This window comes from Protomyctophum parallelum (genome assembly GCF_964188405.1).
Source record: "Protomyctophum parallelum genome assembly, chromosome: 13".
In the NCBI taxonomy this organism is placed as follows: domain Eukaryota; kingdom Metazoa; phylum Chordata; class Actinopteri; order Myctophiformes; family Myctophidae; genus Protomyctophum; species Protomyctophum parallelum.
This window is the reverse complement of record NC_139708.1, coordinates 46,858,018-46,870,672: the sequence shown is the minus strand read 5'-3', so window position 1 is coordinate 46,870,672 and position 12,655 is coordinate 46,858,018. Positions and strand designations below refer to the sequence as shown.

At 41.4% G+C, this 12,655-nt stretch overlaps 2 protein-coding genes across 2 annotated transcripts in view; one reads left to right on the top strand and one right to left on the bottom strand.

The window, feature by feature from the left end:
• LOC310869848 (histone H1-like) overlaps positions 1–12,655 on the bottom strand; it is a gene marked incomplete at both ends in the record, with an annotated part of 720,118 nt that overhangs the window by 456,415 nt on the left and 251,048 nt on the right. The window lies entirely within an intron of this gene.
• The window catches only part of mei1 (meiotic double-stranded break formation protein 1), a gene marked incomplete at both ends in the record, with an annotated part of 156,419 nt that overhangs the window by 113,019 nt on the left and 30,745 nt on the right, over positions 1–12,655 (top strand). Inside the window, 3 exons of the mRNA XM_083780392.1 lie at positions 2,391–2,531; positions 4,161–4,356; positions 5,443–5,462. Of these exons, the coding sequence (XP_083636518.1) occupies positions 2,391–2,531; positions 4,161–4,356; positions 5,443–5,462 (357 nt within the window). The remainder of the gene's footprint in view (positions 1–2,390; positions 2,532–4,160; positions 4,357–5,442; positions 5,463–12,655) is intronic.

Below are 12,655 nucleotides of genomic sequence, written 5' to 3'. Positions count from 1 at the left end.
TCACTCCTCCTTCCTGGTAGGAACAGAGTGCATTCTGGGATGGATTGGCCCCAAACACATGAACGCGCGACCGACACATGAACTAGCATCGTGCGTGTGTGCGTGTGCGTGCTACTCGTGAACGCGCATCGCTATGTAGGCAGCAGGCTCGTCTTAACCTGACACTGCCAGCTGGGGGCGGTATTGGGTAGCAAGCTTTTTGGATCATTATTCTTATTATTATTATTACTATTATTATTCATTGACTGAGCACGGAATGTGATGTATGATCGATGATGTATGATGATAAGAGTGCCCCTCACTTCAATATATATTCTATCCAATGGATAAAAGGTATTGAATTGAGATAAGTCACACAATGGCCCCTGAATAAAGGAGGTTTTCACAGCATGTGAGCTTTCCATTTTCTTTAGCTATTTAATGTAAAACAAAGTGGTTAATGAAATATATCATATGGTGTCATGTTCCTGAACCAGGTTTTAACAATTCACCTCTGAATCAGATTCCATGTGACTTGTATGTGACCTGTCTGCATTTAGACTTATTTAAACAAATCAGATTCCAATCTGGATGTGGCACAGATAGATCTGATTCAGGCTAGATTTGGCTGTCAGTGTAAATGGTTTGATCTGTGACTTTTGCAGAACCCAATGTTTTAATTCAGAGGTTGGTTTAAAATGAAAGCATTTTGATTATCTCGGTAAGCACATCAATACGAATCTGGGTTATTATTGTGGTTATCTTAGCACTTCATCATGGATTCCTTGGGTGAAATTCCCAGTTTTACACTTCATAGATGTGACATAGATAAATTCTTCATTGATCTCCACCTTTTCTTAAATGCACTTTGTCCAAACAGAATAAATGTAATTTACACACTTAACCATAATTTTATTTTAATTGGAAAATTGATCATTTTCAGTGTTATGGAATAATTTAACCATTGATTTTAGACTGTAAAGAGACGGCACTGCACAGAGCTCCACGACCACCAGTCAATCAATCAACGTCCTCTGCCCAGGGATGGATGCTTGAAGACGGGGTAGATGGAGAGACATAAGCCTAGCAGAAAATGACTTTCGCCTACTTGTAGGTTATCAAACCATGTATTTATATCGGTAAATAATCATGTCGATGCTAAATCAACATTAACATTTCATGTACAGCTGCTATTTAAAAAAAAGTTTTTTGAATTCGGACTCGGGAGTTCTACAGAAGCCTATGGTAAGTGAATGGGAAGTCCCTGGCAGTCAAAATGACACAAGCGATCTTTATAATCTTAATACTTGGTCACAAACCAACTATTTTACAAGAACAATATTGATGTAACTAGAGATTAGACAAATTAGCTATATTTTATATACACAGAATAATAAGTAATGAGCAAAAGTCCTGATGCGACATTTCCTGGTTTTAATGCGGTCGGTCCCTCAGCGCTCTCCGCTCTGGAGCAGAGCTCAGAGCTGCCGGAAACTTTCTGGAGTGGGCGGAGCCTAGTGCGCGTTCATGTGTTTGGGGCCAGACCAGGGGGGCAGTCAGCCAGATATTTCGTGAAGCCTCATTTGAAATCGGTAGTTCATATAATGGCCTGTTGTGGCGCTGGACTGGACCCAAAAAGCCCCATAGCTCCATAGAGGCCCATGTATTTTGGCCCAACTTCACCTAGACTGTATTACCTTAATAAACATGGTCATGAATACTTTCTTCTTCCAGTCACTAGTTTAAAGTCTCATTTCTAATGTCATAATATTCTGGCCAATGGCCAGCTGGGCCCAAACGGATCTAGAAAGATGGCGACTTACAGTGCAGGAATAACAGGCTTCATTTTACGTCCATGTTAGACCCGGCGAACGCTTTGTCCATATTTTTTACAGTCTATGGGCCAGACCTTACCAAACTGCAATACCTTCTTTCGGCCACTATGTCCATTTCGCCTCAAGATTTCCTCTGGGTGCCTTCTCTATAAATATATATACTCTAAGGTTTTAACTCATTTATACTAGTCTTCCTTCCTAAATCCTGACAGTTTTCAGTTTCTATATCAGTGGTGCTCAATATTTCATGTCAAGGACCCCCAAAAATTCTATGTAATTGCCCACCGACATCTGAAATATGATAATGTTGATATGTCTTCTTTTTTTATTTTATCACAAACTGTTTTATATAGCAAGTGAAGTTTTTTTGTTTTTTTTAACCCATTTTGGCCGGGAACCCCTTTTGGTGTTAGCATTATGTTATGTTTTAGCTATTGAAAAATAGCAGATCTACAAGCTTGTAGGTCTGCTATTTTTGAAAAATCGAAGAACGGCTGACATAGAAACATAGCTTTTTCAGAAAACTGTCATTTTAGAATCTGATCTCAGGTCAAAATGTTTTGGTTCTCTGTCCAGAAGAACCAAGAGACGGGGGAGAGAGCCGAGAGCGAGAGGCCCACAGGAGACAAGCGTGAACAGCAGGAGGGCGCGGTCGCGACCTGCACGGAGCTGTTATCTCTGGTGGAACAGCACCCCGCTGCCATACTCAACCTCCTGGTGAGTAACCTGGGTGCAGTACTTAGTTTAGACAGTACTTGGTTTAGACTATAGTCTTTGGTTAGACCAGTCATTAGTCCTATACAACTACAACCTATCTCAAACCCTCACCCTAAACCTAACCTCCCACGGTACGGGGCAGCACACCTAAACCTAACCTTAACCCATTTACTGTAGGCCTGACGTCGAAATTAAAAAAGAAAGTCTTTATTTATTCAAATATTTGTGCCACATTTCCACGATAAAAAAAAAATAGCAGACCTACAAGCTCATAGCGCGCCACTCGGTGTGCTATGAGCTTATAGGTCTGCTATTTTTCAAAAGCTAAAGTATAACATAATGCACCAAACGGGGTTCCCGTCCAGAATGGTTATGTCTAACCGATGACTAGTCTAAACTAAGTATGCATCCCGAGTAACCTCGCCTCACCAGGCTTTCCACCTTGGAGTAAAGCCTGGTCTCTGTTTCAAAAAGTGCTGTGTGATCCGGTCGGGAGCGGATGATATCGTAGTCATTGTTTTGTAGTCATCAGGATGATATCGTCACGTCATGTCGTAGTCATTGTTTTGTAGTCATCAGGATGATATCGTCACGTCATGTCGTAGTCATTGTTTTGTAGTCCTCAGTATGATATCATTACGTCATGTCGTAGTCATTGTTTTGTAGTCATCAGGATGATATCGTCACGTCATGTCGTAGTCATTGTTTTGTAGTCATCAGGATGATATCGTCACGTCACGTCGTAGTCATTGTTTTGTAGTCACGTCATGTCGTAGTCATTGTTTTGTAGTCACGTCATGTCGTAGTCATTGTTTTGTAGTCACGTCATGTCGTAGTCATTGTTTTGTAGTCACGTCATGTCGTAGTCATTGTTTTGTAGTCATCAGGATGATATCGTTACGTCATGTCGTAGTCATTGTTTTGTAGTCACGTCATGTCGTAGTCATTGTTTTGTAGTCATCATGATGATATCATTACGTCATGTCGTAGTCATTGTTTTGTAGTCCTCAGGATGATATCGTTACATTATGTTGTAGTATTGTTTTGTAGTCCTCAGGATGATATCGTCACGTCATGTCGTAGTCATTGTTTTGTAGTCATCAGGATGATATCGCTACGTCATGTCGTAGTCATTGTTTTGTAGTCATCAGGATGATATCATTACGTCATGTCGTAGTCATTGTTTTGTAGTCATCAGGATGATATCGTTACGTCATGTCGTAGTCATTGTTTTGTAGCCATCAGGCAGGAACAATCAAACGGAACTTCCTTTTCCCTCAAACCATAACAATAACATTTTTCAAATCAAGACAGTGTAGAAATGTACCCTCATACGTAGGTATTTGTATTGCACTCTCGAGTTAAACTGGCGCTTGTGTATTTGCCTGCTGTCTATCGTTTTTTCTGTCTGTATCTTGAGTGTTTATCTGTCTGTCTGCCCAATCTCGTCTCTATCTGCATTCTTCTCTGTCTGTGTGCCTAATTGCACTCTCTCCTCCCGTCTGTCTGTCTGTCTGACTGTCTGTCTGCCTGCCTGCCTGCCTGCGTGCCTGCCTGCCTGTCTGCCCTGCCCTGCCCTGGTCTGGTCTGTAGGGCATTGTGTGCAGCGGGGAGTGTCCCTTGGCTCAGCGGGCGCTGGCGGTCATGGAAGCGTTCCTTGGGGACGGGAGGAGCTGTGAGCTCAGCGCCTGCACCCTGCTGAGACCCGCCCTGCTGCAGGCCCTGCAGAGACTCTGTCTGGAGAGCAGCAGCAGCCTGCAGGGAGCGGGACGGCCTGCAGGGGGCAGCCTGCAGGGAGCAGGACACTCACACAGTGCAGCAGGAGGTGAGGAGGAAGACATGCATATACTGTGTGTTGTGCATTAACCCATGCTGACCTGAGATCAGATTCATACGAGGTTTCCGCCGGACACACACTGGTCTGATGAACCCATTCTGAACTGAGATCAGATTCTAAAAATGTCAGTCGCTCTTCGATTTTTCAAAAATAGCAGACCTACAAGCTCGTATCGCGCCACTCGGTGGCGCGATATGAGCTTGTAGATCTGCTATTTTTAAATAGTTAAAGCATAACATGATGCTGACACCAAAATGGGTGCCCGGTCAGAATGGGTTAATGCGCACGCACGCACGCACACACTCTGGGCCGGGGCACACCTTAGCGCACAGCCGTGGACAGAAGAAGCTGACGCCCGACGTCATTCCGGCTTTTTAGACAGCTGGTGGATGGAAAAGAAGCTCCACCTCCGCGTCAGTCAGGGTGGAGCTTCTTTTCCATCCACCAGCTGTCTAAAAAGCCGGAATGACGTCGGCGTCAGCTTCTTCTGTCCGCAGCTGTGCGCTAAGGTGTAGCTGCGCTGACACACACACACACACACACACACACACACACACACACACACACACACACACACACACACACACACACACACAGTGCAGGAGGTGAGGAGGACATTGTGCTATTCATAACACGATGCATGCTAGAATATCACTATCCCTTTATTTTTTGTTTCCTATACCTTTAGATTTTTATTAATATTATTTAAAGAAAACATGTTAAAAAAGTCTCTTATTTTTAGTAATTTCATGAAGAAATCAAAGCAAAATCTACGAAATTCCTTAAATTCCTGTGTAGGCTTTTCGACGCGTATTTGAGGGCTACAGTAGCTGCTGTGTGAGACAGCCCAGACATTTACAGACAGAGCATATTATACAATCTCCAGTTCACGACGTAACGTACGACCGTAATGATGCCAGAGAAGTGAAAACCATCAGATCGTCTGTGTTATGAGACGGGATTACTGTAAATTGATTTGTCTCGACGGTCCAATATATTCCATTAAGGCACATGTATACCGTTGATAGATTGTGGTACTGAGGTGTGAGGCTGGCCATGTTTCTCTGCATTCAGTTTACAGTAACTCCATGAAGGTGCAATCTCTTGAAAAACAGTTATCACCTACTGCACACGCGTTCATACACATACATATAATGCCCACGCACGCACGCACACACAGACACACACACAGACACAGACACACACACACACACACACACACACACACAGACATGCACAGTTCCCCCCATAGCCTCCTACGCCGTGAGATGTAATAGAACAAATGTACACTGACAGTCACCTCCTCACATAGCAAACAGTAAAACTCTATTAAGCCTTGGCTTCACAAACAGACAGCCGCAGTTTCAGCACGTAGACCATTTGAGCTCAGTCATCCAGACAATATCTTTCGATGGTTCTGAGAAGTTATTTTCCATTAGGTGTCTGCCTTTCTGTCAATAGAATAGATGTTGTCCACTGGTCACCTTCACTTCAATAGATTACAGGGTAGCAGGCACTGAAGACAGTAGAGTTGAACCAGTCAATGAATCCATACAATGTATTTGCTAATGCAACTTTGCCAAAATGTGAATATACTTTATTTTCCTTGCCTTTTCTTTTTTGAATATGAATTAATTGTTTTTGAGTACTGGTGAAAAAAAAATGTATCAGCAGATGTATCAATTATTAAATGAATCATTAGTTGCAGCCCCGAGGCTGTCGGGATTGTTTAACCCATTTTGGGCGGGAACCCCTTTTGGTGTTTTAAGCATTATGTTCTCAAGGAGTTACTGTACATTATTGTTAAACATCTGCGTTACGTATAAGTCTATACGCAATTAGAGAATGTAGAAGAATTGTTAATTTGATCAACGTTTTGTCAACAGCATGGAATTAATGTGGACAGAATCGTATCCGACGACGACAAAAATGTTCTTTAGTTTTTGGGTCAGAGAGAGGCAAAAATGTTCTTTAGTTTTTGGGTCAGAGAGAGGCAAAAATGTTCTTTAGTTTTGGGTCAGAGACCAAAATGGTGGTCTGCGGGGCTCAAAATGCTGAATTAATAATGGGGCCTTGATATGGAAAGGGTTGAAATTAAAGCACTGGACTGGAGCAGCACGGCTCTCTTTTATGTCCCTGCACTGACTGTCTGTAAGTCTAATTAACGCTTCTTTGGACAATCCACTGGAGTGCAACAGATAAAGCAAGTCAATGACTTGTGAAAGATCGCAAGTTACTTACTTATACACAGCTGTGTCTTCTGTGCATATAGAGTTCCCCACTGCAGTTAGTGTTGTTTTTGGCAGCACATTTCTAGTTTAGTTTAGTGTTAAAGAGAGCTGGCTCTCATCACCCTCTCCGCCTGGACACTGGTCTCCTCCTGTTTGCTAAGCAGTATAGTAACACTGGTCTCCTCCTGTTTGCTAAGCAGTATAGTAACACTGGTCTCCTCCTGTTTGCTATAAGCAGTATAGTAACACTGGTCTCCTCCTGTTTGCTATAAGCAGTATAGTAACACTGGTCTACTCCTGTTTGCTAAGCAGTATAGTAACACTGGTCTACTCCTGTTTGCTAAGCAGTATAATAACACTGGTCTACTCCTGTTTGCTAAGCAGTATAGTAACACTGGTCTACTCCTGTTTGCTAAGCAGTATAGTAACACTGGTCTACTCCTGTTTGCTAAGCAGTATAATAACACTGGTCTACTCCTGTTTGTTATAAGCAGTATAATAACACTGGTCTCCTCCTGTTTGCTAAGCAGTATAGTAACACTGGTCTCCTCCTGTTTGCTAAGCAGTATAGTAACACTGGTCTACTCCTGTTTGCTATAAGCAGTATAGTAGCCCAGTATGCCAGGACTTTGACTGTCTTCTCTTCGTCTCAAAATAGTTGTGCTACAAATCACTAGGAGCTAAGGTGTTCAGAACACCTCTTTGAAAGATAAAGCCATTACAAGTGGCTTCCGTCCATACATGTACAACTTAGTACTGTATAACTCCCCTACAGAGCTGTTGTGTGACGTGCGCACAATGTTATGTTTTCTCTACAGTCCTCTCAATCCGTCTCAGTCCTCTGACGTCACTCGCTCATCCCCTGGTTCATGGACCTTTTGTTTTCTCTAGGGAGAATAACATAGAGGGCTCATCTTAAAATCGCCTCGTATAATCATTGTGGTCCAAAAAGAAACAAACTGTCTCTGCATTATCGTCGGGGAGGTGTCTCTGTATCGTTCATCGACAGTCAAGGTGGTTGCACACCGGCCGCGTTTTTCGGAAAACCCGATGGAGAAACGCCGCTTAAAAACCCGAATTCGCCCTCGGGTGTGTGGGGACCTTCAGTCATTCATATTTGATACAGTCTGTTTCTAGCGAAGATGTAACTTATTTGGCAGCAGTAACATTAGCGTTTTCTCTCAGTCAGTTGATTCTTCATATCCATATGAGTGAAACGGCCTGGTGTTGTATCTGATCTATATACCATACTGTTAAAACTGGGAGAGCACTCAATGAAGTTTGTGGGACACGGCAGACAGAGCAGATGAGATGTTGTTGTTTATGTCAGCACAGGTTAAAGGACCACTTCACCACTTTTCAACCTATCTTCATATAATAGGTCCTCACTAATAATCATGATAAAATGGCAAAATAAATTCTACTCAGTCTGTGTCTCATAGGAGGGCTGTGGGCAGTTTAGAAACCGTCTTCCAGTGACATCATCATTAGGAAAAAAAAATTTTTAAACAAGATTTCTTTACAAAAATGTTTAGATTTGTATTATCGTGAGAACGATGGCTTCCATTTTCGCATTGCAACTTTTCAGGACTAGAAAGCCTGCAGTTTCTATTAGCTTGTATTGGTGGACGGTTTCTGAACTGCCCACAGCCCTCCTATGAGGCACAGACCGAGTAGAAAAAGAATTGCGCCATTTTTTCATGATTATTAGTGAGGACCTATTATATGAAGATAGGTTGAAAAGTGGTGAAGTGGTCCTTTAGGCTCACGCCATGCAGCCAGAATGGCCAACGTGCTCCACACAATTTCAATTCAATTCAATTCAAAGGGCTTTATTGGCATGAGAAAACATACGTTTACATTGCCAAAGCAGAAAGAACAATACAACAATACAGCAATACAATCCACACACAAGTCTCACGCCCAACTGACTGAAATGGTCGTATTCTAGGTAGCTATTTAAGCATCTTACATGGGTGTAGGGCAGGGGTGGGCAACTGGCGGCCCGGGGGCCACATGCAGCCCCCAGCTTCACTTTATTCGGCCCGCAGGTTAATATCAGAATACTGATGTAGTATTGAGTTCAGCTGTTGCAATTCCAAAACATGCAAACATGACCTGCTTTAATTATACTTAATGACTAGTATTAAATGATTAGTACTTAACGATTAGTATTATTGTATTGTCTTTTTGTGTACAATTTGTATTTAGTTCATAAAGTCATCATAACTAAAACTAAATCCATTTGAAAATCAGTTTTTTCAGGATTCTAATTTTAAAAAAGCAAATAATTATTCAGTATTTTAATTCAAATATAGCAAAAATAGCTGATCTACAAGCTCAAAACGCGTCGCAGCGCGACGGAAATATAGTGGCTCTCTCCATAGTCACCCCTGGTGTAGGGTGTCGACAGAAAGACGCATACACTTTTAGAGACAAGTCCTTTGATCAACCAGTGTTGTTTTTGGCAGCAAATTTCTATTTTAGTTTTAGTCGTTGTCTCTTGAATAGTTTTCACTTGGTTTTAGTCACATTTTAGTCACCTGGAATGTTCTAGTGTTTAGTCTAGTTTTAGTCGACTAAATGTCATATACGATTTTAGTCGACTAAATCTACAGTTGATTTAGTCGACTAAAATGTGTTTTGACAGGCCTTGAAGTTGTTGTAATGACATATTTTACACTTTGGTTGCATGCTGAAAATAGCAGATCTACATTCTCACAACGCGTCGCAGCGCGACGCGTTGTGAGAATGTAGATCTGCTATTTTCAGCATGCAACCCAGCATAAAACTGGATCTCTTGTCCACTAGTCCCTTCCTAACATTTTAGTCTAGTTTTTATTTGTTGACGAAATTGTCAGTATATTTAGTCTTTAGTCATCATAGATTCGTTTTTATTTCGTTTCATTTCGTTTTAGTCAGTGGAAAAAGGTAGTCGACGAACATTCTTCGTCTTAGTTTAAGTCGACGAAAACAACACTAATGTCAAACAGCCACAGGAGAGGCTCCAGCAGTGTGAGCAAACCATCACCCTGAGAAGAGGGTCTCAGGCCCACACCCACGTAGGAGATAACAGCTGAACACACATTACTTAGAATGATGGAATTCCAGATTCCACACTGGGATGATTTGTTTATTTTTCAAACACAGTTCTTATATGAGGTGATCTCAAAAAAAAAAAATCCCCCTATGGGGATTATTTACAATGCAAATAAAAAGTACATGAAACCTGTGGACTTAGAGCCCCTCTACCAATATTGACGTCAGACTTCTGAGTTATCCCATTCTGACCTGAGATCAGATTCATACGAGGTTTCCGCCGGACACACACTGGTCTGATGAACCCATTCTGACCTGAGATCAGATTCTAAAAATGTCAGTCGCTCTTCGATTTTTCAAAAATAGCAGACCTACAAGCTCGTATCGCGCCACTCGGTGGCGCGATATGAGCTTGTAGATCTGCTATTTTTAAATAGCTAAAGCATAACATGATGCCGACACCAAAATGGGTGCCCGGTCAGAATGGGTTATACAGTTCCCCTTTCTCATGTAACGGACAGCCCATAGTAATAATAATAATAATAATATCTGGGACTTATATATATATAGCGCTTTTCTTAATACCCAAAGACGCTTTACATATTGGTTGTTCAGTTTGACCCACCAGTTTTGGAGATATGGAAGTATATGTGAAGAGTCTGCCTGCAGTGCTATTAACTGATTTTGGCTCAAATATGAATAAATTCAGTTTTTGTCCGCTATTTAAAAAATCACACACGTGTGAACTGAGTGGTGCAATTCCCCCCCCCCCCCCCCCCCCCTCTCTCTCTCTCTCTATCTCTCTCTCTCTCATTAGAGACACAGCACCTACCCTCTCTCTGTTTCTGGCGCCCCCTACTGGTATAAATAAGTCACATACTCGTGCTCATAGTTACAGGTACACAGGTACACAGGTACACGGACATTGCAAGCTGGATGTAGGAGTGGTTGCACCACTCAAAAATAGATACAAGCTAAAACTAGATACAAGCTCATCTACAAGCTCATAGCGCGCCACCGAGTGGCGCGCTATGAGCTTGTAGATCTGCTATTTTTCAGAACGACTGTGTACTGTAGGTACTAACACTTATAAGGGCCAAGTGGGGTTTAACCCATTTAGACCTATTCTACAAATGTCTTCTAAATCATGACAGTTTTCATAAAAATAATCTGTGTTTCTATATCAGTGGTTCTCAAATTATTTCATGTCAAGGACCCCCAGAAATGTTATGAAATTGGCTGCCGACCTCCATCTAAAAGATATGTTGTTCCAAGGACTCCCCGAGTCCCCAGAAGCAAGGTTTTGAGTTTAAAAAAAAAAACATTCGCTCTGAAAGAATATACGTATATTCATCACATTTTCAGGATTAAAAAAAAAAGAATAGCAGACCTACAAGCTCACTCGGTGGCGCGCTATGAGCTTGTAGATCTGCTATTTTTCAATAGCTATTTTACAACATAATGTTTAAAACATTTAACTTCAGATATAGCAGTTGGGCTGGTGGTGCTACTGTATAATACTACTGTGGTTCTTCAAGCCACTCATTTGCATGAATGTGTTCTGTATGTAAGTAGTGTGTTTGTTGTTATTCAGTGGTGTCCTAGGGGAGTTTAGTTTCTTTAATGTTATGCAGCATAACATAACGGCAAGCAGGACATTGAGTATGTAGATGACTGCTCTGTTTGATCTTCCTAGCTTCTTTTATCCTGTTAACCCATTCTGACCTGAGATCAGATTCTAAAAATGTCTTCTACGTCAGTCGCTCTTCGATTTTTCAAAAATAGCAGACCTGCAAGCTCGTAGCGCGCCACTCGGTGGCGCGCTATGAGCTTGTAGATCTGCTATTTTTCAATAGCTAAAGCACGACATGACGCTAACACCAAAATGGGTTCTGTTAGGGGCAGGAAACCCCTTTTGGTGTTTTAAGCATTGTGTTATATATATATATATATAAACTTTATTACAGGCTCGTGGCCCACAAGGTAAGACAGTACACATCACATATATGAGAATATATGTATATACTTTAGCCATTGAAAAATAGCAGATCTAGGTCTGCTATTTTTGAAAAATCGTGAACATAATTATTTCAAACGTACGTTTTTAACTCAAATCTTTGCTTCTGGGGGGGGGGGTGTCCCTGGAACAACATTTTCAGATGAGGGTCGGCGGGCAATTATACATATAATTTGTGTGGGTCCTAGACATGAAATATTGAGAACCACTAGAAAAATATCGGTATTTCAGAAAACTGTCATGATTTAAAAGCCTTTTTTTTATTTCGACGTCGGGCCTAAATGGGTCAAACCAGTGGTTTCCAAACACCCCTCAGGGACGTATATAGCTGACCATTTGGTTGCCATACTCAGATTTATTTGTATTTGGACGTAGCGCGTGGAAGGAACACGTTATTCCAACCAGTTCCTTTCCGCTCCATCAACCTTTTTTAACCCATTTAGATCTGACCTCAAAATAAATAAAATAAAAACTTCTAAATCCTCCAGTTTTCTGAAATAAATATTTTCACTAGGGATGCACCGAAAGGTAAATTCTTGGCCGAAACCGAATATAGGAAACAGTTGGCCGAAAACCGAATATCCGAATATGATTAATATTATATATCTTTTTTCCTACCATTGCTGTCATGGCTGTACCTTAAAGCTACCTGATTTATGGCAAAATAAACTTAATAAACTTAACTTAAAGGTATATTCAGTGATTTCACTTAATTCAAATATCACTTATTTTTTTGTTTTGTTGTGATAATCCTCCCTACTATAGAGTGTGCTGGCCATATAAGGAGTTCCTCCCTGTCCCCAGTTAACCCCTGGGGGTCAAAAAACCTTAGGTTTCGTTTTTGACTCTCTGTCCTGATTGGACGAAAGGCTGGGTCCCACAGCCAAAAACGAAACCTACGGTTTTTTGAGTGAAATCACTGAATATACCTTTAAATAATAATCACTATTATGGGTCCATAAAACATTTATTCAGCTCTTTTGAATGCATTAATTGCATA